This window comes from Acyrthosiphon pisum, chromosome X (genome assembly GCF_005508785.2).
Source record: "Acyrthosiphon pisum isolate AL4f chromosome X, pea_aphid_22Mar2018_4r6ur, whole genome shotgun sequence".
Taxonomy (NCBI): Eukaryota; Metazoa; Arthropoda; class Insecta; order Hemiptera; family Aphididae; genus Acyrthosiphon; species Acyrthosiphon pisum.
The window spans coordinates 49,936,163-49,959,845 of record NC_042493.1 but is presented as its reverse complement, the minus strand read 5'-3'; the positions used below and the strand labels follow the sequence as shown (position 1 = coordinate 49,959,845).

Below are 23,683 nucleotides of genomic sequence, written 5' to 3'. Positions count from 1 at the left end.
TCAATGGACAGTCTCCTCTTCATGTGCTTCATGTCTTTCTTTAATCACTATCATCATTGTTACTTATGGTTTTATGTGTAAACAGATTGTAATATATTTTTAATTATAAAAAAAAAAAAAGGATTGAAAATGTACCTATAACAAGATTCCACGTAAATATTTAATTCTGTTACCAAAAATTCTAAGAAATACATAAGCACAGTTTATTTTTATAGTCATTTTAAGTTCAAATTTGGACGAAATTACATATTAAAAAACCAAGAATAACTATTTTAATTATTTTGTTGTGATTGTATAATAGTATTCGTGGGTAGGTACTTAAAACTTATAAAGTATACTATTATATATCTATGATAGTATCACGGTTTGTTGTTGATGTATAACGCGTAATAAGTATCTAATAGATAATGTGGTATGATTAATTTGGAATTTATGATAGGTATCTATTATAGGTAAATTTTTTTTTATACCATAGATATAAATGTATAATATTATGTCTTATATCTAAACTGACGAACCGTCTCCGCTCAGAATCATTTTTCTTATACAGTGATATTATATCATTGAATTCAAATTTAATACTATCCATTATACAGTGACCCACTTGTAACCTACTGTACACCAGAGCGACATCCACTTACCCACCTTTTTTTACTTTTACCACTCAAAGTACCAACTAATAACCTAGTCAAAATAAAAATATATTATTTTTAAATGTTTGCTTTCATTAAATTGAATTGAAACGTGCGTATTATTACCGAGTTAAGTTTATTCAGCACAAGTAGGCACGTTGTCTATACACGTCTACTCTTTGAATATTATTTATAAATATAATACCAATTATAGTAGGCAATTTATTACTTAACCTTGATGATATCACGCATTTTAAAATGTTTGTTTATTTTACACATTGGGTCTTTGACATGGAGTTAATGAAGTTTTTTTAGTAATTTCAGTTGTCATCAGACATTGCTACTTTATCTTCTTGACATTTGCTGTTTTGTTCAAATTAAAGCCGAAAACAAATTGGTATTTAGTTTTTTAGGTTTATGTGAGTAGCAATATAAAACATTTTAATGGAGAAAAATAAACATAAAATGCGTAAAATACTGTTCGTAAATTTGACATTTAACAAATTAACTTTGAGTAAATTCTATATTTTTATACGTATACCGTTGAGTATACTGATTACACATTATTACTCTTGTAGCTAGGATGTTATATACTATATATATATTATTTAAACGTGTTTTACTGGCGTGTTTTGTTTTAAATCGTATTAAAACTATTGAGTTTCAATTAAATGATTTGTTTTTATTACATATTATGTAAGTATGAGTATTTTACAAGTCAACACATAGTAATATGTGATGCAGTAATCTTGGTCAATCATTAGTTTGTTGTTAAAATATTACAGGTTACTGTATATAAATTAGGATGGAGCTATTATGGTGGGGAGGGGGAGTTATTAAAATATGTGTGCGTTGGACAGGTAAATAAAATGTGGTCATGCCACGGGGGCCATGGATTTTACTTTTGTAGCTTATGCACATTGTCTGAATACAATCAGGTTGTTGAACTCGTGAACCTGGCTGAATAACAAAATATTAAAACAAATCCAGTGTGTTAATTTTGGTCCTTGTTTCTGTTTTAAATTTTAAATGTCTATTTATCTTAGCTATTAGTTTTTAATGATATGCATATTATGCATTTATTTTTTTGCTAAGTCAATAGCGAGTACCTACTTAGCATATTTGTACCTGCATAGCTATAACGATAAAATAACTAAAAAAAATCTAAAAATAGTGTATGGTACCTTAAGCTTATTTAAAATTAGAAAATAAAATATATGTGATTGAGAACAAGTTTTATAATAAATATTAAAACATATAAATTCACTTTTAAACGAATAAAACAGAAAATAATTTAATAATAAAAACTTTTTTGTATGTAGGTTCCTATGTAGGTACATTTTTTATTCTAATTTTTCATAAGTTATTTGTAAAACTTATATACACTATAATATACAGTAAACAATAGATAAACTGCATTGTTTTTTTTTTTTTTTTGTATATCCTGGATCCAATTATTATTTTCCATCCATAATTATTTATGTCATTACATTGAATAAGTTGTACTTTTATTGTAAAATATAATAGGTATTGAAAATATTTTTAATACCATACAATATATAAATATAAATTAATTTCTTGCAATAAATAAACCTTTGTAGTATAGTAATTAACAACATTTGTTTTTTTAAGTTTTAATAATTTAATTCCTGAAAAAAAATTCATTACTATAGAAGCATATTTAATTAAATATAATTCCATTAAAATTATTAACGTTTTCAGAAAACGAAAATTTGGCTGTAAGTAATTAAGTATTTAAGGAAATTTACTAACTAAAATTGACGTCTGTATTCACTTTTTATACTCGCAAATCGCAATTATACTTATATCTTAACAAAAATTCTCCATATTTCATTATATTTGTCAGTTCTTTCTGCATTTTCACCTTGTATAATCCTCCGATTGTAGTGGATTCAAAACATCTAACATAAACATTTCGTGATTGAGAATACCTTAATAATTAATACCTCATACATTTATGTATATGTGTTATTATTTGCATGATATTTTGATATAATCGGTGTAGGTAATTTTTATTTATAATATTCAAGTCTTCCTCCGTTGTATAATTTTTTTTCATTTCTCAAACGGCACAACCACATTTCTATCGGCTTCCGCAGATGTTTTTCCTACCTACCACGTATTACCCATAATATAGTGTATGAAGCCTATATTACATCGTTACTAAAACTCATTATCTTGTGGCATGATGTCCCACCCACGGTAAACGTTATTCTTTTTGCCTTTGATTGGAACAGGACAACAAGTTTGACGACACACCAATAAGCATCATTGTCTAGATAAACGCGCGTCGTATTCTCGTATGTTACCTATATGTGTCTCGTCACGATCAAAACAATGACCGCCACACAAAAACAAAATATGACGTCCATACAGTATTTTACGAAGTTATTGTTATTATTTGTTTTTATCATAGATCCACCTATAGAATATTATATATTTTTTTTATTGTACACGGAGATTGATCGTGTGACCTGATCTGATAACGTCCACTCGTGCACGCGTGCATTTTAATTTTAATGATAAAACCAGAACGCCATTTTATATTTGTACAGGTGGTTCACAATATTGGATCTACCTACGCGTAATGATATACGAATATCGTCAATGGTAGTTTCGGTACATTGGTAAGCTAAACAAATTATTCTCCTCGTTTATCGCTGTACGACATATTGTTATTTCAGCAACAACATTCTACCTATTAAATCCGAAATTGTATATAATATGCCATTTGTACCCATAATAATATAGTATACTCGTGCTCCTCGTATTGTACGTATATGCGTGTACTCGTTAATAATTAATATTATATATTTAATTTATCTACCGTCTATAATAATCACTATTTGTATTATTATTCCTGGCCACCCTGATACGCACAGACTAACATAATAAAACGAATAAGGTGTTGGAAAATTATCATAATAATAATGTATTATACAATATGCAAATTTTGCAAATAATCGCGCGTGCACTGGAACAGACAGGATCGTGGTTTTCGGTATGATTTTCTACCAAACGGTTGTTTTAATGCTCAACGATGAATTAATTTTCAACAGTTAACATTGTAGGTATCTCTTACTAACCACCGTAAGTTAGGCCCTATATATATATATATGTGTGTGTGTTTTACTTAACGCGAGTGATCGACACCCATCCACTCGGATATTCTCGTTTAAATTCTGAATTAATTAAATCTAAAAAGGACCTTGAGCGTATCAAATGGCGTACTGGTAACGCACTGAACTTTTATCAATTTTGAAACCTTAACACATTTTTATAAAACTTTTATTCGTATTTCAAGTGGTTATAATATAATAATATGGAATATCGTATTCCATTATAGTCTAACAATAATATTAATGTTATTCGAAACATCAGTATCTGCGAATTCATTTTTATTGGTTGGGATTTCTGCTATTTTTAGTAAACGATTTTATTAAAATGTGTTCGAATTATTTGGTATCGAGTTGAATTTTATATGACTGAAAATTAATATTTCAATAACGAAAATATTTTATTATAATAATATAATAAAAAGTGTATTGTAATATAACACTTGCATTTTTAATACTTCCTTTTAACGTAGACACTGTGTACTCAGAAAATAACTTAGGTTATTTTTAGCAATGAGCATTACTTAAATTAAAAATAAAGAATATTGATAAAATACATAGAAATAATAAAATATATAGAAAGGAATAGATGGTAGGTACATCATATTAAATAATAATGTCTTAACTACATTCTGATTATGTTAATAGGTAATTATTATTATTGTTATGAAACATTACAATTGATAATCAAGTTCATAATTTTTCAAATACATTTAGTTCAATACTAGTCAATACTCATACTTTAATTTATAAATTTAAATTTACTGTATCTTTGTATGGGATATATCATCTATTTTAAATAAATATTTTATGAAGATCCTATACAAACAGCGTTATAATTTATTTTATATAAGTATATTTAAAAACAGCAATGACAAATAATATTAATATTATTCAATATTTGTTTGTTTTAAACGTAAATGCATAATTTTATATCGAATTTGAAACCTTGAGATTTGTACATACCGGAGACACTTTTTGTAAATTACTAGTAATAATAAAATATTATTATAAAATATCCTAAATAATGACAGATCGTCGACGCTCAGAAACGTTGCGGATAGGTACGCAATAATTAAATTATGTATCATTCATTTCAAATTTGACACATCCATTACAATGACCTATTCTCAATGACGAGGTACACTCGACACCTATTATATTATATATTATTATTGCATACTAGCTGAACCCGTGCACTTCGTTGCCCATTAATTTTTTAGTGTACCAGTTATATGTGACTCAAACTTTGTTCAATTCGTTATTTAATATTCGGTGTATGGTTTCAAAATTAATCTTAACTTTTCCGTTGCTCAGAATAAAAATTCTGATTCGCAGCAGTACATTATCAGGTAGGCAATCTACTTGCGGTAAATCGCGGACACCGTGCTGTATGTACGTTAGTGTATGATTTAACTCTAAAGTATCAAAGTTATACCAAGTTTATCGTATTCTACCTATGGTGGATTAATATAATCAATTAATACAAAATCCTAACCCAACCTAACCGTACTAAAATCAGATGAATAAACGCAAACGCATACAAAAATATTCATTCAAATCGGTCTAACCATTTAGGAGGAGTTCAGTCACAACACACGTACATTAGAATTATTGCGCTTAGCAACACATTCTGCGATTCATTTTATTTTTATATTATATGAAATCAACAAACATGCCCAATTAACCAATAGCAACCAATATAATATAATGCACTGTTGCGCCACTGTTGTATTTTTGACATACAGTCTATAGATTTGAGATTTCCTACCTTTCCGGTGGATTTTCCTAAAATTGTATTTCTTAAAAACCTTCTCCTGGCAGTTACGAACATCTTAAAAAAAATTTGAGCCAAATCGGACAAGCCGTTCTCGATTGATGAATTGTTAAACATTTTTGTCTCCATTTTTATATATATAGATTTGTATAGGTATTATATTATGTATTATTATTATATTGTTTCTTAAACAGTAAACATTACAAATAGCTACCGAATATATATTTGTGCATTATCTAAAATGTTAATTTTTGGATCCCCACTATTGTCATAATTATGAAATTAAATTAAATTTTGTTATAATAGTATTATTTAATCAAATATGAATTTACCTACAACCTACTGATGTTTTACATACCTATAATCAAACGTTTTAAAAACCAATAATAAACATAACATGTCTCTACTGAAGCGTAAAGGTACTTTTGTGAAGTTCCAGTAACAATAATTAATATTTCATTTCAAAATTATGTCAAAGACGATAATATTATTATATCACTTTATCGAGTATTATTTATTAAAAACACGATGATAGTAGGTACTATGTTCGTGTTTAATCGCATTGTCCTTGGCTATTATATGTGTCGTGAGAAAAACCCTCTTTGTACCCGCCCGAGTCTTTGTACAGAACTTCAATTGCGGAATACACATGACGAATTTATATTCACTCCTATAGAATGTTCATGTGCGCTTTTACAAAGATAATAATACGGTTTTTGCTCCCTATCCTTTCAAATTAATATTACGGTTTGATTAGTTCGCGTACCTATCGAAGAATGCACATTCTTCATCGAACAACCGCCCCAGGAGGGAGAGTGCACTCGCATGACGCTAAAGAAGTCGAAGTAAAATTACAAGACATATTATAGAATAATAACCAATTGTTTTAAATTCTGAGTAAAAGCAAGGATATATTAGTTTTAACATAACTCATTTTATTATATTTTTTTTAGTAGGTTAGAAGGTGTGATTATTAAAATATTACTAAACTTATGTTTTTTATGTTTTTGAGTAAATTAGAATATAATTAATTATAAATAAATTCTAATTAAATTAGAATATGCTTTAAACAGGTAATTCATTTTATTTTCTTACATGTTTATATTATAGTAATATAGTGAATAGGTAAACACCACTAAAATAGATTAAAAATGTTCACGTTTACCCTATACTCTATATATATACACTATACGCGATTAATTAATATATTCTACCTATAGGTAATCACACAATTTTTCTTTACCTTATTTATATTACAATAAATCTACGTATCTCTGTGTATATAGCTAGGTACTAGCTAATATTTAAATATAATCAACGTTTAAATCAAATAAACGAAGTCTATATATTTGTTAGTGTCCGAAAGTTTGAGTTGATACCAATTACCGATAGCCTATAGGGTCTGTTTGGCTTTTTGATAGGTTTACACCTGTTTTATTGATTGTTATTGACACTTTGACAGTATATAACAATTTGAACCTCACTCCTCCTCCGCCTCCTCCACTGAAGTCCTATCAGTGATTTTTAAGAGTAATCGTTGTTATATTCTCATTGTAATGTGATCACGTGAAGATTACTAACGAAATACTTCATTTGATATGAATAAATTATGATGCTATAACGTCATATAATAATCGTGATCAAACAATCAAAACGATCAAGTAAACTGCATACAATATACAAATGTGAAAACGGGAATGACAGGTACCTATACTATAGTATATGAAAAAATTATGTGCATCAAACAATAGAAACACAATAGTGTGAGAGAGAGAGAGAGAGAGAGAGAAGGCGAAAAATTAACATTCGGTCTTGTTATATTGTAGAACAATCAAATCACTGTCTGCTAGAAAAGAACTTATGGTAAGAACTATAAAAATGCTTTTTTTATTTTTTAGGGATATGAAACGTACTCAGCGTAATATTATAATATGTTTTTTTAAAACAAAATGTGAACAAAAAGTACCTAAGGTTTTAAATCAATAACTTCGATAGAAATGTTCGTGTTTACGATTGACACGCAAACATGTATTGTAAATCCAAAAATAATCGTTTCATTGGTACAAAGTATTTTATTTATGTATTAAAATGAAATGGATAAAGTTTGTCATTGTACATATTATTATTAAGATGGAAATACATCAATAATTTACAATTTTATTTTCACGATTATAATACTTTATTTTAATTTTAACTTGCCAAGAAATAAAACAAAATGTCTGTTACTAAGCAAATAAGTTGCACGCATCTGCTAAATCCTGCTTCTATTGATTAATATTGATTACTTAGACTTATTAATATGTGATAAAACAAAATTAATTTATTTTTCTGAATTTTACTCAATGTTGTTTTAAAGCGAGATATTATCTTGCGGATACATATTTTCTGTTGACATAATATTAAATAGTAGAAATGAAAACTGCAATTGATGTAATATTTTAATTTTTTTTTTAAATCTTAAATTTTTTCATTAATTTATTCAGCCAATTAATTACAATTAAATAATTACAATAAATTACATTAATAATTGTTGATACGAATACCAACTGAACTATAAGCTCGTATCTGTTATACGAAAAATTGTATTTTTAGCGCTACTAAATTAATCGTAATTTATAATTCATAAAAAAACATCGATTAAAGTATCATAATTTGTTTATTTACTATTTACACTAAAAATTATAATGAACCAAACCTTAAAACATCTTTATTTTTATTTACAACATACTATATAGGTAATTGAACAATATTGGGTATGTGCAGTGTAATTGTGCGAGTAGGTATTGTGTTTGTGTACCTACTTGATCTATATCGTTTCCAATTCTTATAATATCGTTATTAGCTACACGATAACTGAAGATATAGATCTTCATCGTCATCGTTCGACATTTATCGCAATAATAATTATTATTATTACAAAATGATAACTGCAATTTCTCGCATTTGTAATAAATAATAATTAACGAATAAGAGCAAATCGTGCGAATTGATGGCGTTCGTCTTGCGTTGTTAGTGATACTATAACAATAATAAGTCGCGAGTGTATTATTATAATGAATACAATTATTATCGTTGTCGTCATACCAATGTACTATTATTATTATTTTCTCCTCAATTCGCAATTATTCAAGTCGACTGCGACCACGGCAGTGTAAAAATAATATACTTAATATAGTCTTATGACGACGGATTTTAGTATTGTACAGTGCATAATATTATGTATATATATATATATATATGTGTCCATAGCCCGTTGCGTATCGACCACAGTTAAAAGTAGTATTCTCAGCCGTCACCGTCACCACAGCGTTTCATCCTCCGAAACGGTTTAACCTTGTTGTAAAAGTTTAACGGTTCGGTCACGCAATCCACTGCTATGTGGTTACGCTGTAGTCGTAGGTATACTTACCTACCTAGGTATTTATACCAATGTATACGCATACAAGCGCGCGCGTAAGAAGCATTTTATACTTTACGAGCACGCGTAAAACAGCGTGAAACGGATGTATTTACTGTTATTGTTTGTGCATTGTTTCGTCATAATGTGATATACGCACATATTAAATAATAATACTTGCCTACTATAAAGTTTTTCGATGAAATAATATTATTCGAAGCTTGTTATACCTTTATATCTATTAGTAGCCTCTATTCCAAATACAAATACCCACCTGTCCACCCAGTGGTATAGCCAAGGGAAGCTAAGGGGGCTATGCCCTTCCCCCCATTGACTGTGTTGACCTTAGAATTTTATCAAGATGAATAAAAAAAAAAGTGTAAACAAAAAACATATTTAATTTTTTTGTGAGACTTAGCACCCCCCCCCCCCCTTACAAAATTCCTGGCTACGCCACTGTTTCCACAAAATGTACAACACTGTTTCGTGTCTTAGAAAATTCAACGCGATCGTCAGTAACAGCGTAGTAGATGAACAACCCGAAACTAACATAGTTAGTTAGGAACTTCGTGGTCGTGACGGATATAATATTATGTAATAGTATTATGATTGTATACTCGAATCGGTACACACGTGTGCGTTTAATAATAATATTATATCTCCACGCGTGTAATACAATTTTTATTCAAATTACAAACATTTCACCTGCATATAATATATCGCTGCAGTTTGGCTGCAATATTAGAAAGATCAGTACTTACCTAATTTCGCCCAAATGGCCCAAATGAAGTTTTCGTCCCCACAAAAAATTATTCTATTATTATTGGATTATACGCACAATTCTTGTAAATTTAATATTATATTATATTATATAATAACGTACTATGTTATTTTTTTGTTTTACTGTTATAATCACTCCCTTCTATATTATATTTTGTCGTTTTCGCACGTACTACCAGACTGTAAAAAAATATGTGCAGTATATTTTCAAGTGTATAAATACGAAAATAATACTTATCTATTGCCAACTCGACGTTGTCTTATTACGACTATTAAAGAAAAAAACATCTAGAGATTAAATGCACGTATTAAATTTTCGAATGACTGTGAATCAAGTTGAAAAATAGTTGCAGATATGTATAGCAAGTTCATGTGACAAGCGAAAAATTATAAAGTTATTTTCTCTTATAGTAGTTAATAATTAACTCAAGTTCTAAAAATGTATTATACCTATTTAGAAATACGAAACTTAATCCGAACTATTTTTATCAGACTTCTCTTTAGAATTTAAAACGGACACATTTTTACTTTTTATTTATATAATTTACGATTTACCTATCCATAATCATTGAGTATTATATTTTATTCATCATTCATGCTACACACACTAAGATAGGTTTTATCAAAATATTTAACAATATTTGAATTTTTTAATTCACAATCGTTCCGTCCAAATATTTAATAATGACGTTATTTTGTAGTTGGTTGTTATTTTTTTTTTATTTTACTTAATCATTCAGATAGTTTGAATATGGTCAGTACATAAATAGTTAAATATGTTAATGAAAAGTGAGTAGAACCTTACACAGAAATAAAAAAGATACTTATGTATTAATATTTATTTTAAAAAATATTATAATAATATTATTATAAATATTTGCTCATTATTAAATAATAATAAGCTTTTTAACACATCAGTAAAAATTACTGTTAGTCCTAAGTCTGGACAAGTATGAAGAGAAGTTTAAATATATCTAAATATATATTATTATAGCATATATTTAGTATATAATATAATATAAAAAAATAAAAAATTGATAATCAGTTAAATAAGTTGACCACAACTGGCACGAAAAATGGATTGGCCGCATATATGTCCTGAAACCTTTACAAATATATCTTAAATTGTCTTTTTAATTTTTATGTACTATATAATAACAGGTAGCGATTAATAATATATCATTATACTGCCAGTGTTATTGATATTTCGTAAATGTACAATGAATTATAAGTATATAAATATTTGCCATAATTTTTTTTAATTATATAAAACAAATAGTAAAATATAACAAGAATCAAATGTACAAATTGTATTTAATTCTTAAACTTGGCTTAATACCTAAATTGTATTATATATATATATATTTAATTAGATATCAGACAATAAAACTTAACAAATCAAAATTTAAAAAAATACTTACATTATTTCACAAATTTCGAAAATTTTTCAAAATGAAAATGCAAGACAATTAAAGTATTTTAAGCTAACTGTTCTGAATTTATATCTAACTTAAAATATTCAATAATGTCGAAACCAGAATAAAAAACTTGATTAAATTTCCTATCACAAAGTTTATTATAATTAAATTTGTTTTAATAGCAGTTGAATAATTTGTTATTATTGTTATACTCTTACTAAATATTGTCTGTTATTAGTAGTTTTTCACATGTATAACATAATTCAAATTATGTTTAAAGATTTTTTTTCCCCGTGGTATCGAGAACCGGAGGGGGGACTGCAGTAGCGTTGCGTCCCCTAATATATTTAAACATTTAACATTTTAGGTTCAATAAACTCTAGCTACACCGTATATACTTACAAGATTCTACAACAAAACATGACTCTTCTAACAATATGAAAAATAATAACTAGGTACACAAAAGATGAAATATGAAAAGAAGTTAAAATATACTTTTTCCTCCAAATATGAAGTATATAAAATTTTAAAAACAACATACACTTTTATTAGATACCTACACTATACCCATTATATTTGTCTCACAAATCATATAGACTGCAGGTAAAGATTTTTCAACACCAAACTTGAAAGGATGGTTTGTAAAACAAACTATTATTGTTTGTCTGCATGTACCTACCTACCTAACCTACTATCAGGGATAGGGATTACAGTATTTACAGTTGCCATGGATTAAACTATTATAAAGATAACACGTATTGTTTTTACTATCCAAGTATTTTGTACAGACATTATGATAAATAAATTCAAAAACACCAACACAAATAGCTGTGCAGTGATTAATAATTTATTTTATTTATGTTAGTGATGTATTATAACGTTGTAGCTATGATAACATATTTTGTGCGTAAACGATAGGTGCATTTTATATGTGACTGTGATTATATTAACGCAATAATGTGATTATACATTGGTTTTCAAAACATTGAAAACAAATTGGATGAACAGTAGTTTTTTGTATTAAAATGTAAAAGTACAATACTATCATTGCATTTTTAACATAAAAAACGTCAAGTACCTACCTAGTTAACCAATAGTAATTTGCTTTGGTATAGGTATAGTAGGTGTCGAATGTACCACATCATCAAGTAGGTTAGATAACGCATAGTTAGGTAAAAATGTTATGAGATTTATTTTTTTGAAATACTTATTTAATTTTGATGAAAAATAACATTTTAATTTAAAACTATAGTATGAAATGCAGTAAACATCTATACTTAGTTAAGTGGAAAATGTTATAGAAATATTGCTTACATCATACATTATATAAACTACATAATAATTATCTTTCTTATAAATATCTTATCTACATCGTGATTGGAAATTAATTGTTGATAATCACTAATCAGGTATGAAATTAGTCTGATCATATATAGTGATGATTTTATGATTTTATACAAAAAAAAACACAAAATTAAAAAAATACAAGTATTTTTCATTATAAATTAAAATATTTTAAAGTGAAAATTGCATGAGAAGTATTTCGTACTTATAACCCTACGTATAGTAATACAATGATAAATCATAACACCTAAACGATGAAAAACAATTCTGAGCGGAGACGGTCCAACCAAGATCTTTGTTTCACGAAAATTCATACTATATTCAATCTATTACCAAAAATTACACTCATAGTTAAGAATCAAAGCATTTTTCTGCTATAAAACATGTCTTAAAATAAAATAAAATAAAAAATCACACATTTTAAAATCAATACTCCGCTCAGAATACAATTTATTAAGTAACCTAAGGTACTACTATAGTAGTAATGTACGATGTACCTATATGTTAACAGTACAAGACTTCAATTCAAACAGTTAGCTATTTCAATTAAATAAAAAAGTATGTTTTCATCTAGTATTTCCCATTGAAATATTGAATGCTACTATTATAAAATAAAAAACCAAATGGTTAAAAACCTTTAACTTAAGTCAAATTGAATAGGTCCTATAAGTAAAATAAACTTTTGCTGAAAACTACATCACGCGCATTATAAATTATTTAATATAAAAATCACTTTCTAAGTTGTTCGCCAATCGTATTTGAACATTTTTTTACACAATAAACAATTCTTCGTTCTTTTTTTTTTTATTACTTTTTTAAATAATTTAATTTAAAAATTCCTCCAAAATAAATTCTATAGAACACACAGTGATGTATGAATAAAAAAATACTATTGCATGAGTATTGATTTCAATCAGCGAACTATTCTTGGGAATTAGGATCATTTTCGAACCATCTTCGTGTGCCAATGGAATTTATATATATTATTCTTGTAATTTGAACAATATATCCTCTCAACTGGATAATTAATGACACATATTTTAATTTCTAAAAAAAAAAAAATACTGAACAGGATTCAGAGTCCGTATTTTTGACATATTTTGTCTCAGTTAATTCTACCGGATAGAGGCGTTTGCCGGTCAATATTGTTGTTATATAGATAATAACTCTTTAATGCAATTTTAGTATGATAAGTCCATTCTCGTGCAATTTTAAATGGAATATCGAATTGGATATTAATTTGGACATTAGGTAAAAATAAGGCATAAAATACTTCAACATTTTCGAAAGTTGTCGTCTGTTATTCCTAACACTCACGGAAACTACTGATGAAATCGAATATTGATAAGGACTTAAGCTTTCCGAAAACCTATTGATACGGCTACTGGAAACTTTCAATACACTCCTTCTAGCCTAAACGGTAGTCACAGAAATAGAGATCACTGTAAACCAGAGGCATTCGTCGTTTGACGCTTCTCTATAGTTCCTTAGGAATCTAAAATATAATCAAATATAAAATCGTACCTATAATTTTAAATTGCACAATTATTATTTTTGCAATTACATTGCATTTATACTAAAATGTCAGTATAAACTTTGGCCCCATTATAGAAGAAACATTGTAATAGTCGTAACTTGTAAAGAATACCTATTCAAAAATAACACAACAGATATTAGAATGTAATTGAAGTTTTTCGAATTTGGTTGAAAACATTTGAAGCAAAACGTAATTGAAACAGATTATGTATAAGAATATTTTTTAGTCGCAAATAATTATTATTTATTATTTTAACATGTTATTATTATAAAATATTTTTTACATCAATAAAAAAAAATTACAAATAACATATCCAGTATTATACCTATTTGAATAGTTAATTTAAATGAATTGAATGTATTCAAAATTGTAATCAAGTAAAAATCATTAAAATACTTAAATTAAATTTTATATTTTATTTGAATACTTTAAAATAATGCACAATACGAATGCTGCAACCTATTGTTTTATAACTGTTTAATGCGATAATGGATAAATATGACGTAGATACCTATAATTGTATAACCAATACTGTTATAATATTATGTATTACTAATTTGAAGGTTTTCTTGTGGTTAATCTATACCTATCTTATAATATTTCCGTGTTACGATTTACATTTTCTCGGGTGAATGATTTTTATATTCTTACGCTATATTAACTAGTGAGATAAGTTTTTAATATACTGTGTATCGGTTTTATAAATTACTTTATAAATTTAAATGGGATATATCAGTACTAAACAATTTATTTCTATTTTATTATACATGTTTAAAAATTTCAAATCGAACAATATAATAAATTGATTCATCAGGTAGATTTGTATTATATCGTTCACTATCTCAATTATATTATTTACTGTAATTTGTATAACATTCATGAACAATTTAATCCAACAAATTAAAATACATTTCGAAATCAATAATTATGTCAGATGAACCTATATTATTGCGTTTATGTACCTAGTTATGTCTAATATTATGTGGTACCTACCTATTATATCCATACTTAATGTTCACAAATGGCAAATTTTATATCTTACCATTTAATTGTTGTACAATACGTACACAAATCGTACAAATCATAGCTACATTTATAAAATCAAATATTAATATTCATGATTTATGTAACAAAGGCACAATTTGTTTTCTTATTTGCATTTAAATTATATGGTATACATTTGTAAGGATAAGTTTCATCTGTTATTGGAGTTCTTAACGAAAAATTCTGCTCTATGATCATTTTGGTATAATTATCATGTGTATTACAATTGCATTGTTCGTAATGTGTTGCAGCCGAAATTGGGACTTCAGGAATCGATCGTGGTTATTTTGGACCATGGCAAATGTGCAAACAATCGTACTACGGACGAACGAAATGTGGAGACTCGATATCCAGATTTCACCCTGTGGGTAAGTAATCACGTTCGTATTGTGTTTCGACGTCTTCCGCTATGTCGCGTGGGAGCTCTGTATGTAAATCGCCTATTAATAAATTATGATAATATTATCGTTTGGTGTTTTCCGATAGAAATGGTGAAGGTAGCCGGATATTTTGCCATAGCGGGTACATTGAGCCTGGCCGTGTTTTGCATCCTGAGCATAGTGCAATTGGCCATGGTGGTGTCAAAGGAAAAAGTCGTGGTCGCCTATAGCAAGACCGTGGCTACCAAATTGGTGTTTGCATTCGCAGCAAGTAAATATATTATCCATATTATGTGCCCACGTTATATTTTAAAAATAATTTATATCATAATACTATGGCAAAAATATTATGCGTGTACACGGATGAAGTGCCTAACCCGATGACTTAACTTTTTGTATATATAGCTCTGCTAGCAATCATCGCAGCCGGGTTATTCGCCCTTCAAACCGACGACAAAGACAACAGCTACCAAGTGACCAGAGGGGAATCGTTTTATATGCAGGTGAATAAGATACACCATTTTCCTATACTCGAAGTATTAAAATTAACGGTTTTGCGTGTGCTTTTCATTAATTAGTGAGAACTGAGATCCATAATTCAAAAGAAAAAACTCCACAACGCAATGCGTAAAAATGTATTTTTTTTGAGATACCTATTATGTATTTTAATAACGTACTACGTAATTCATAACATGATCCTACTATAATAATATGTAATTAGCTGTATAGCCTTATAGGTTACCTACATGTACTCGTTTACATATTATTAAATAAAAATCCCAGGTTAATTAAAAACATTAAAAATAAATTGCTTTCATAGGTACATACTGACTATAATGTCTCACAATAATAACAAATTATACCTATCTATGAAATAAGTTTTTTTTAACTAATCGTAATTCTAGCCAATGCGCTTAAAATTTTTGGCATTCAGATTTGCATCTAGATTTGCGCGTAATTGTTGTATGTATATTTTTAACTTCTTTTTAAAAAAAAAATTACACTTCTAAATGATGACATCGTAGTTTCAAACAATTAAAATAATAAATATATCTATTTTAATAATAGTTAAACAAACAGTAATTTAATAGTGACATTATAACAATGGTGAGTTAAATTAATTATGGGGATAAATTTCAATTCGGGAGGATATCTATCCTAAACATACACCTATAATATCCGTAAATGAATGAAAATATTTTTATTTTTACTTTTGTATATATGTGCTTTCAAATCACCAACTGTACCTATAATATTTTTTAAAAAGGTCTGTGACAAAACTAAACAAATAATTACAATAATAATATTCAAATACTAATAAATATAATTGATTTCGTTCTATTTAAATTGTATTTTAAATTCTGAGCGGGGTGATGAAATGTATTGATTTTACAATATGTGTCAATATGAATCATCACGCTTTGGAACAATTAAACTTTCCATCAAACTGCAGTCTATCACATTTTTGTACTTTGCGAAAGAACACGCAGCCACCGAATGAAATTTGGTTCAGCTGCTAAAAATTAGTTTAATTAAATGTCCTTTTTACTGCCGAATAAAAAAATAAGTTACTAATAAGTAATGACAGTATTATAAATAAACTCTAAAATATCCTTAGAAATATGGGATAACACATAACAGATATCTGCTCAGAATTATATTTATATGCAACGGTTTATCATATTATATACCTAATATTAATAATTATATAATATATTATAATATATTTAATTACTATGACCGACTGAATGACGAGGTGCGCTAGAACGTATATAGCAGAACGACTTCCCTGGTTTTTATCATTAAATTAACTACGCACTCATATTCAATAATTGATTTTGACTAAAGATAGGCAATTTAATATTATATTTATATCAAGTTTTTTTCAAAATAGAGCTTATAAGTTAAAACGAAACTGAAAATTAGTTAAGTAGAAAACCTAATTTTTTTTATCCTCTCTTTCATAATAGACATAAATACAACTTTTATTTCAATATTTAAAATTTTAATTTTAATTTACAATTTGAAAATAAATCTATTTTTTCGAGTAGGTAACATGGTAGCACTTATACCTACAATTAATTTAATGATGTCAGACGATGCCAAACAATTGTCCTTATTTCCACTGGGCACTGAAGTGTTAGAACTAATTAAAATGTTTCTATAATGTAAACTACAAATCAAAATGCATAAAATAATTTATAATTTTATTGTACATTGTTCTTCTAAAAAAGTTTTCCACGGACATCATCTGTTCTATTCGTGTCTTCTAAAATATAGGACACGGTTTCTTTTCAAGCGTAATATTTGGCCATAAACTCGTACCTATGTACCTACTATATAGTACTACATAATGAAATATTACCTATACACTAAGCCAAAATGCATTCTTGTATCTTGTGCAAATGAATTATTCAAATTTAATTTTTATAAAATAAAAATAAAATAAGATAAAAATCTTTCGTTAAACGTCAATCACAAACTAATATAATATGAAGTGTAGGTATACACGTATAATTTAAAGCATTATGTAGTAGGTATATTATTACATTTTTTTTTTTTTTCTAATGAAAACAGGTGGATTTTCAACATTTCTCTTTGTTGAATATTTGATGTTATAGATACAATAGTATAATGTATTATATTATAGTATATCATTAAAAATACCTAATAACCAATATTTTTACTCAACAGATTGGGTTAATTGTATTGAACTTTTTGCTATTCGTGGCTGCAATATATGATTTGATATTTTCCCGTCGCTTGGGCGGTGACCCGACTACCAGTCACCGTGATCCATCTGGTGTAGACGCTACCACATTCAATAATCCTGCCTTTAAGGAGAAGAAGTCAAAGAATCCAAGTGAGTAATACCATATAATCGCATCATAAGACATATTTTGACTAATGATATTTTTATTTCTAAATATTTCAACCATAAATATTAAAATGTAGTTATAACCGTGAAATTACTACGTAACTGCTCTTATACTCGTGTTTTTATTTCGATCTATTCACAAAGCGAATAAAAGACAAAAATGTTACCGTTTTTTTCTTTTTTTTCTACAACTGTTGAATTATATTTTATACAACGTGTTTAATATTGTAGGATATTTTTTAACGACTATAATACACGTGTTGTAAAAAGTCGTTAGAATAATGTCAAAATGATACGTATCTATAAATGTTCATTTAGGGATCACATATTGGCTATTGTAATACACAACTCAATTGTTTGATATTATTATTCGTACGGCACGCTATTTCAAATTCGGCAAGTATTAGAATGAAAGATAATTATGGATTTTAAATAATGTTTGGAATAACTTGCTACCTACATATTTTATTTACTGTTTGTATTGCTATGCCTCCATGTATATAATAATATAGTATTTTGTGTGATACACTCAATTTAAAATAACTGTACCTACCTACTATAATAACGGTTTTTGTTCATACTACCTACATTCATCTTTAAATTTGTTTTTTGACTAAAAATACCTATTATAAAAATTAAAGATATCAACATTCGTGATGATTATCGAGATGATTTCAATACGAGTATACGTGACTGAAAACGGCTAACTTATAATATTATTCTCTTATCTACTTGCATTGATCTACATACGGGAATAATATTATTTCATAGTGAATACTCATTATCTTGGCCAATTGTTGTTTGAAAAAAAATACCTTTTAAAGTTCCTAAAATCTTTTAGGTATACCTACTAATTAAAAAACTAAATCTTGATTTTTACAATTTTATTCAAAAATAACTCTTATAGTTTTCATATTTTGTTGAATAGTACATGCAGACCCACCTAATTTTAAATTAATATTCTGAGAAGTTTTGCACCAGTTCATCGCCGATTTGTTTGTTACCCCTTTCCAGCTAAGTTTTTAATGCTTATTAAACTATAAATACAAAAATGCTTCAATATTTCATAAAATAATATAAACCTTTATGTTCTCAGACAATTATTGTTCAGACTATAACATTAAAAATATAGGGTGTAGACGTGCAGCCATTATGAAAAATTACAAAAGGAACTGAAAATATCACATTTCCAAAAAAAAAATTACCATGTGAAACATGTCATTTTTTAGTACCTATATTATTTAAACTGTGTAAATCTTTTAAATAAAAATATGACAATTTATTGGACTAAATGGTGAGCTTTTAAGTACCGAGTTGTTCAATGAACCAGGTGTTAGGACATAATCCAAAATGATGTAAAAGGTGTTATATCTAGTCGATTTTATATTTTCAGGAGGAGGAAGTGGACCTGGAGCCAGTGGCAGTGGTAGAATATCGGTGACGGATGCCAGTGGAAAGCCGTACTCGGGCGGCACGACCAACGGCAGTACAATGTCTATGACCCCCACACTCAGCTCAAATGGGTCGACGATAATACCGGTCCGCAGCCCGTTACGATCTAGTCTCAAGAAACCACGGTCGGCCAATGGAAACGGGGCCGGAGGAGGCGCTAGCGGGCTGGGTATCCAGAATCCCGGTTTCAACAACACCTCGCCCACTCTGTCTCGGAACGGGAGCGTGAAAAAAGTTCGCATACAGACCCAGAGCACGGCCGTGTAAAGCCAGGATAAAGTGACGCTCATCGACTTGACGAAATAATATTATAACATAGACTACAAATAGAGGGAAAAAATATTCTGCCAGGCAATTTCGGTGTACAATTCGTATTCAACGATTCACGAAATCATATTTTTATAGTTCATACCTCATATAGATGACTCGTGGGTTGGTTTAGGCTTTCGATGGTCGTACTTGCATCATACCAATCTCTATATAATTATAGTATAGATAGTGTAGTACACGTCTCGTGATTTAATTGTAGGTACGTATAGTACAATACGTACTATTCACAATAATATCATAACAACGAGGCAACATTGTTAACAGTTGAATTGCAGTAACACGCGTCTATCAATATTGTTTAAAACATTTTTTATGCAAGGAAAAAATATTATACCGTAACAAGGGTCTAGCTGACGTGCGCGCACATATTATTGTTATTATTATTATTTTAGTTAGATACGTCATATTTTACGAGCACCCGTTTTATCATCCATTATTATTATTGTTATTATTATTATTTTTTTTTTTTTCGTTTCGTTGGTCGTATGTAATTGTTATTTAATCAAAATTTTTAATTATTTTTACGCATATAATAATATATTAATACCTATATATTATATAATATGGTATTGTGCCAATTTAATTTTGGTCCAACGAACGTGTACTGTAGTACCTATATAACAATAAATATAATACTATAAAATTAAATATAATACCAAACTCTATTTTGTAACATTTTTTTTTCACTTATCTTCCCAAAACATCAGCTATAGATTTCGTTAAATTTTGCTATACGTATTGACGGTTGTTCTTGTTGACAAATATTTTGTTCTCCGTTTTAATTTCCACAATATTCGCATGACCCGTATCGTAAAAAATCTGTTATCAGTAAAACGAAGGTTCTAATATTTTATGTGTTTATTTTCATTTTTAATATAGTTATTTTAAAACAAAAATGTGATACATTAGGTATATTTTGTAATTTGTTTGATTAAGAACTCGAGTTTACTGTATGATGCGTATAGTGTACAATTTTAAATATTATTTTTTAGGATATTGTTCGTTAATAATATTCTAATATAGGTATTCGTTAAATTCATTATATTTAGTGTGCCATCAAGGGAACTTGTTAAAAAAAATACTTGTTTGTACCTACTAAGAAATCGGGTTTTGTTTATTTCGTGAATGTATACACAAAAACAAATTGCACATAATAATATTATAATAATTAATAATATAATACTTATTACGTTATAATCTATGTATAAATATTGTATAATAGTAACAATATTAATAATAATAACAAAATAATATACATTAGGTACCTATATTATACATAATTTCTCTTATCGACTATATAAATTCAAAATATGCTATATGGGGATCCCAGTTAAGATTTTATTTTATGTAGTTCATGCCGCGATTCAATAGATAATTAAATTCAAATAGTTCATTAATTATAATTCATCATAATTTAAATAAAAATACATTGATCTCTTATAGTGAAGTATATATTTTTTTTGTTAACATTGTGTACAATAAAATAAACAAATAAACAAAACAAACTATAGTAAATAAATAATAAGGATGTTACCTTGACACCAAAATTTTTTCAAAATAACACTGACCACTGTTATGTATTATAAAAACATACATCTAACAGTTTAATAAATAATTGTATTATTCATGTGATATTTAATTACAATTTGAAATTGTAAATTATAATTATGTTGTGCACAAATTTTATGAAAATATTTTTTAAGTATATGTTTATTTTTAAATTGTTTAACCATATCCCAAGCAAATTTTTAAGTGTCATATTTGCTAAGTTCTAATAATATATTTTCAATAATGTGGTATTTAATATAGTAATATGAGATTGCAGCTATTATATTTTTGTAGTTATATTATAATGTACAGGGTAATATGTATATAATATAATTTAATATATTTATGTATTTTTTTTTTAATCTAAAACACTATAATAGTGCATTTGAATAGTGTATTAAAATATATAAACTGTATGCACATTGCACACATACACAATACACATATATTATGACGTAATTAATGTGAAAATGTATAATTAAATTCAAAATCATTCGAGTGCACTTGCATGTCTAAGCACAATATTAAAGCAGTTTTCCAGTTGTTATGAAAATGCTTGTAGATCTTTGTTTTTTTTTTTTTTTTTTTTTTATCGCAGTTGCTTTAGTATTACTTTAGATTAAGTTGTTTGGTCGTTTATAACTTTACATAGGTAATAGATATACTGTTATACTGTTAAAAGTTTTTTTCGAATTAATTAAATGAACAAATTTTGAAAATTAGTTAAATACCTACCTACTTAGGTATTTTATAAACCAAATTACCAATATTTTAGTTTACTATATTAGACAAGACAAGCAATATATTATACGAAAATTCAAAAAAATTTATGTTAACATCGAGTGTATGTTTAAATAACAGTTTAGTTTTGTAATAATTATGAATCAGTTTAGTCAAAGTTAGTAAGTCTTATAAAGGATTAGAATAATTTATTAAAATCAGGTGCATATTATATTGGAACATTCAAATATTTAACGAATATTATAGTAGCCAGTAATACATATAGTGGCATATTTATTATTATTCTAACTTTTTATAATCTGACTAATTTATTAATGGGATATTTTTGATAAAAATGAACATTTAGTACCTATGTATTCATATTTTATTATCTAAGTATAATTTTATATTTAACCAAACGTATACCGTCCATGTATGAGCAATTTTAAAATTAGAAGTTTTGTGATCTGTTTTCAGAGTAATTTGAGCGTGCAATAATTTTGTTGATTGAATATTTTATGAAATTATTTTACAATATTGTTGTCTATATAATTAATAGGTTATTAATTAAGTTTTAAGTTTTTTTTTTCTAATTACAAATTTTATCTAACGATATTAATAATTTGAGTAATTTAAATTACTTAAATACATACTAATTGTTTTGTATTCATTATTTATTATAGTTCAAATGTATTATAAACTGTTTTATATATTATAATATTTCATCATATACTAACGTTGTATACTAATGTATACAATGTGAACTACATTTTGTAGGAGAAGTAAAATATATATGATTCAATTTTTACGCATATTAATCCATATAAATATATTATATATTTTACCTTATTATATTATGATTCCTCATTTTAAATTTACCCTGTGTCCGGTTTATCAGTATTGACATTTTACAAAATAAGATATTAAGTAGATAATTAATATAGGAATAATAATATGTAGCGAATAAATTGTATACTTATACATTTAATAATTTTCTCTTACTGATTTTTACTCTTGGAGAAATTAAAAATATGTCAAATCGATACATTTTTATATAAAAAAAATATATTATGTATTTATTATAATAATAATAATAGTTACCTATATAATTATATTATTATTATATAATTTGATAAATAAATAAATAATTTTAAATTTTAATATTTTTTTATAGAGTCTGAGTGTATCTAGTGATGAATTTATTGGTTTATACAATGATGCTATTTTTTTTTTTATTTTTTTTTTTGTGTCCTTTGTCACCTTTTGTAACAGTAAAAATTGTTCGATTTTCTTCAACAACGTCTTTTAG

General features: G+C 27.1%; 1 protein-coding gene across 1 annotated transcript in view; it reads left to right on the top strand.

The window, feature by feature from the left end:
- The window catches only part of LOC100165401, a 43,751-nt gene extending 22,771 nt beyond the window's left edge, over window positions 1–20,980 (top strand). Inside the window, exons 3-7 of the mRNA XM_001950763.5 lie at window positions 15,318–15,434; window positions 15,553–15,717; window positions 15,852–15,949; window positions 18,141–18,309; window positions 19,718–20,980. Coding sequence (XP_001950798.2) covers window positions 15,318–15,434; window positions 15,553–15,717; window positions 15,852–15,949; window positions 18,141–18,309; window positions 19,718–20,043 — 875 coding nt within the window. The 3' untranslated portion in view covers window positions 20,044–20,980. The remainder of the gene's footprint in view (window positions 1–15,317; window positions 15,435–15,552; window positions 15,718–15,851; window positions 15,950–18,140; window positions 18,310–19,717) is intronic.
- Window positions 20,981–23,683: the final 2,703 nt, after the last annotated feature.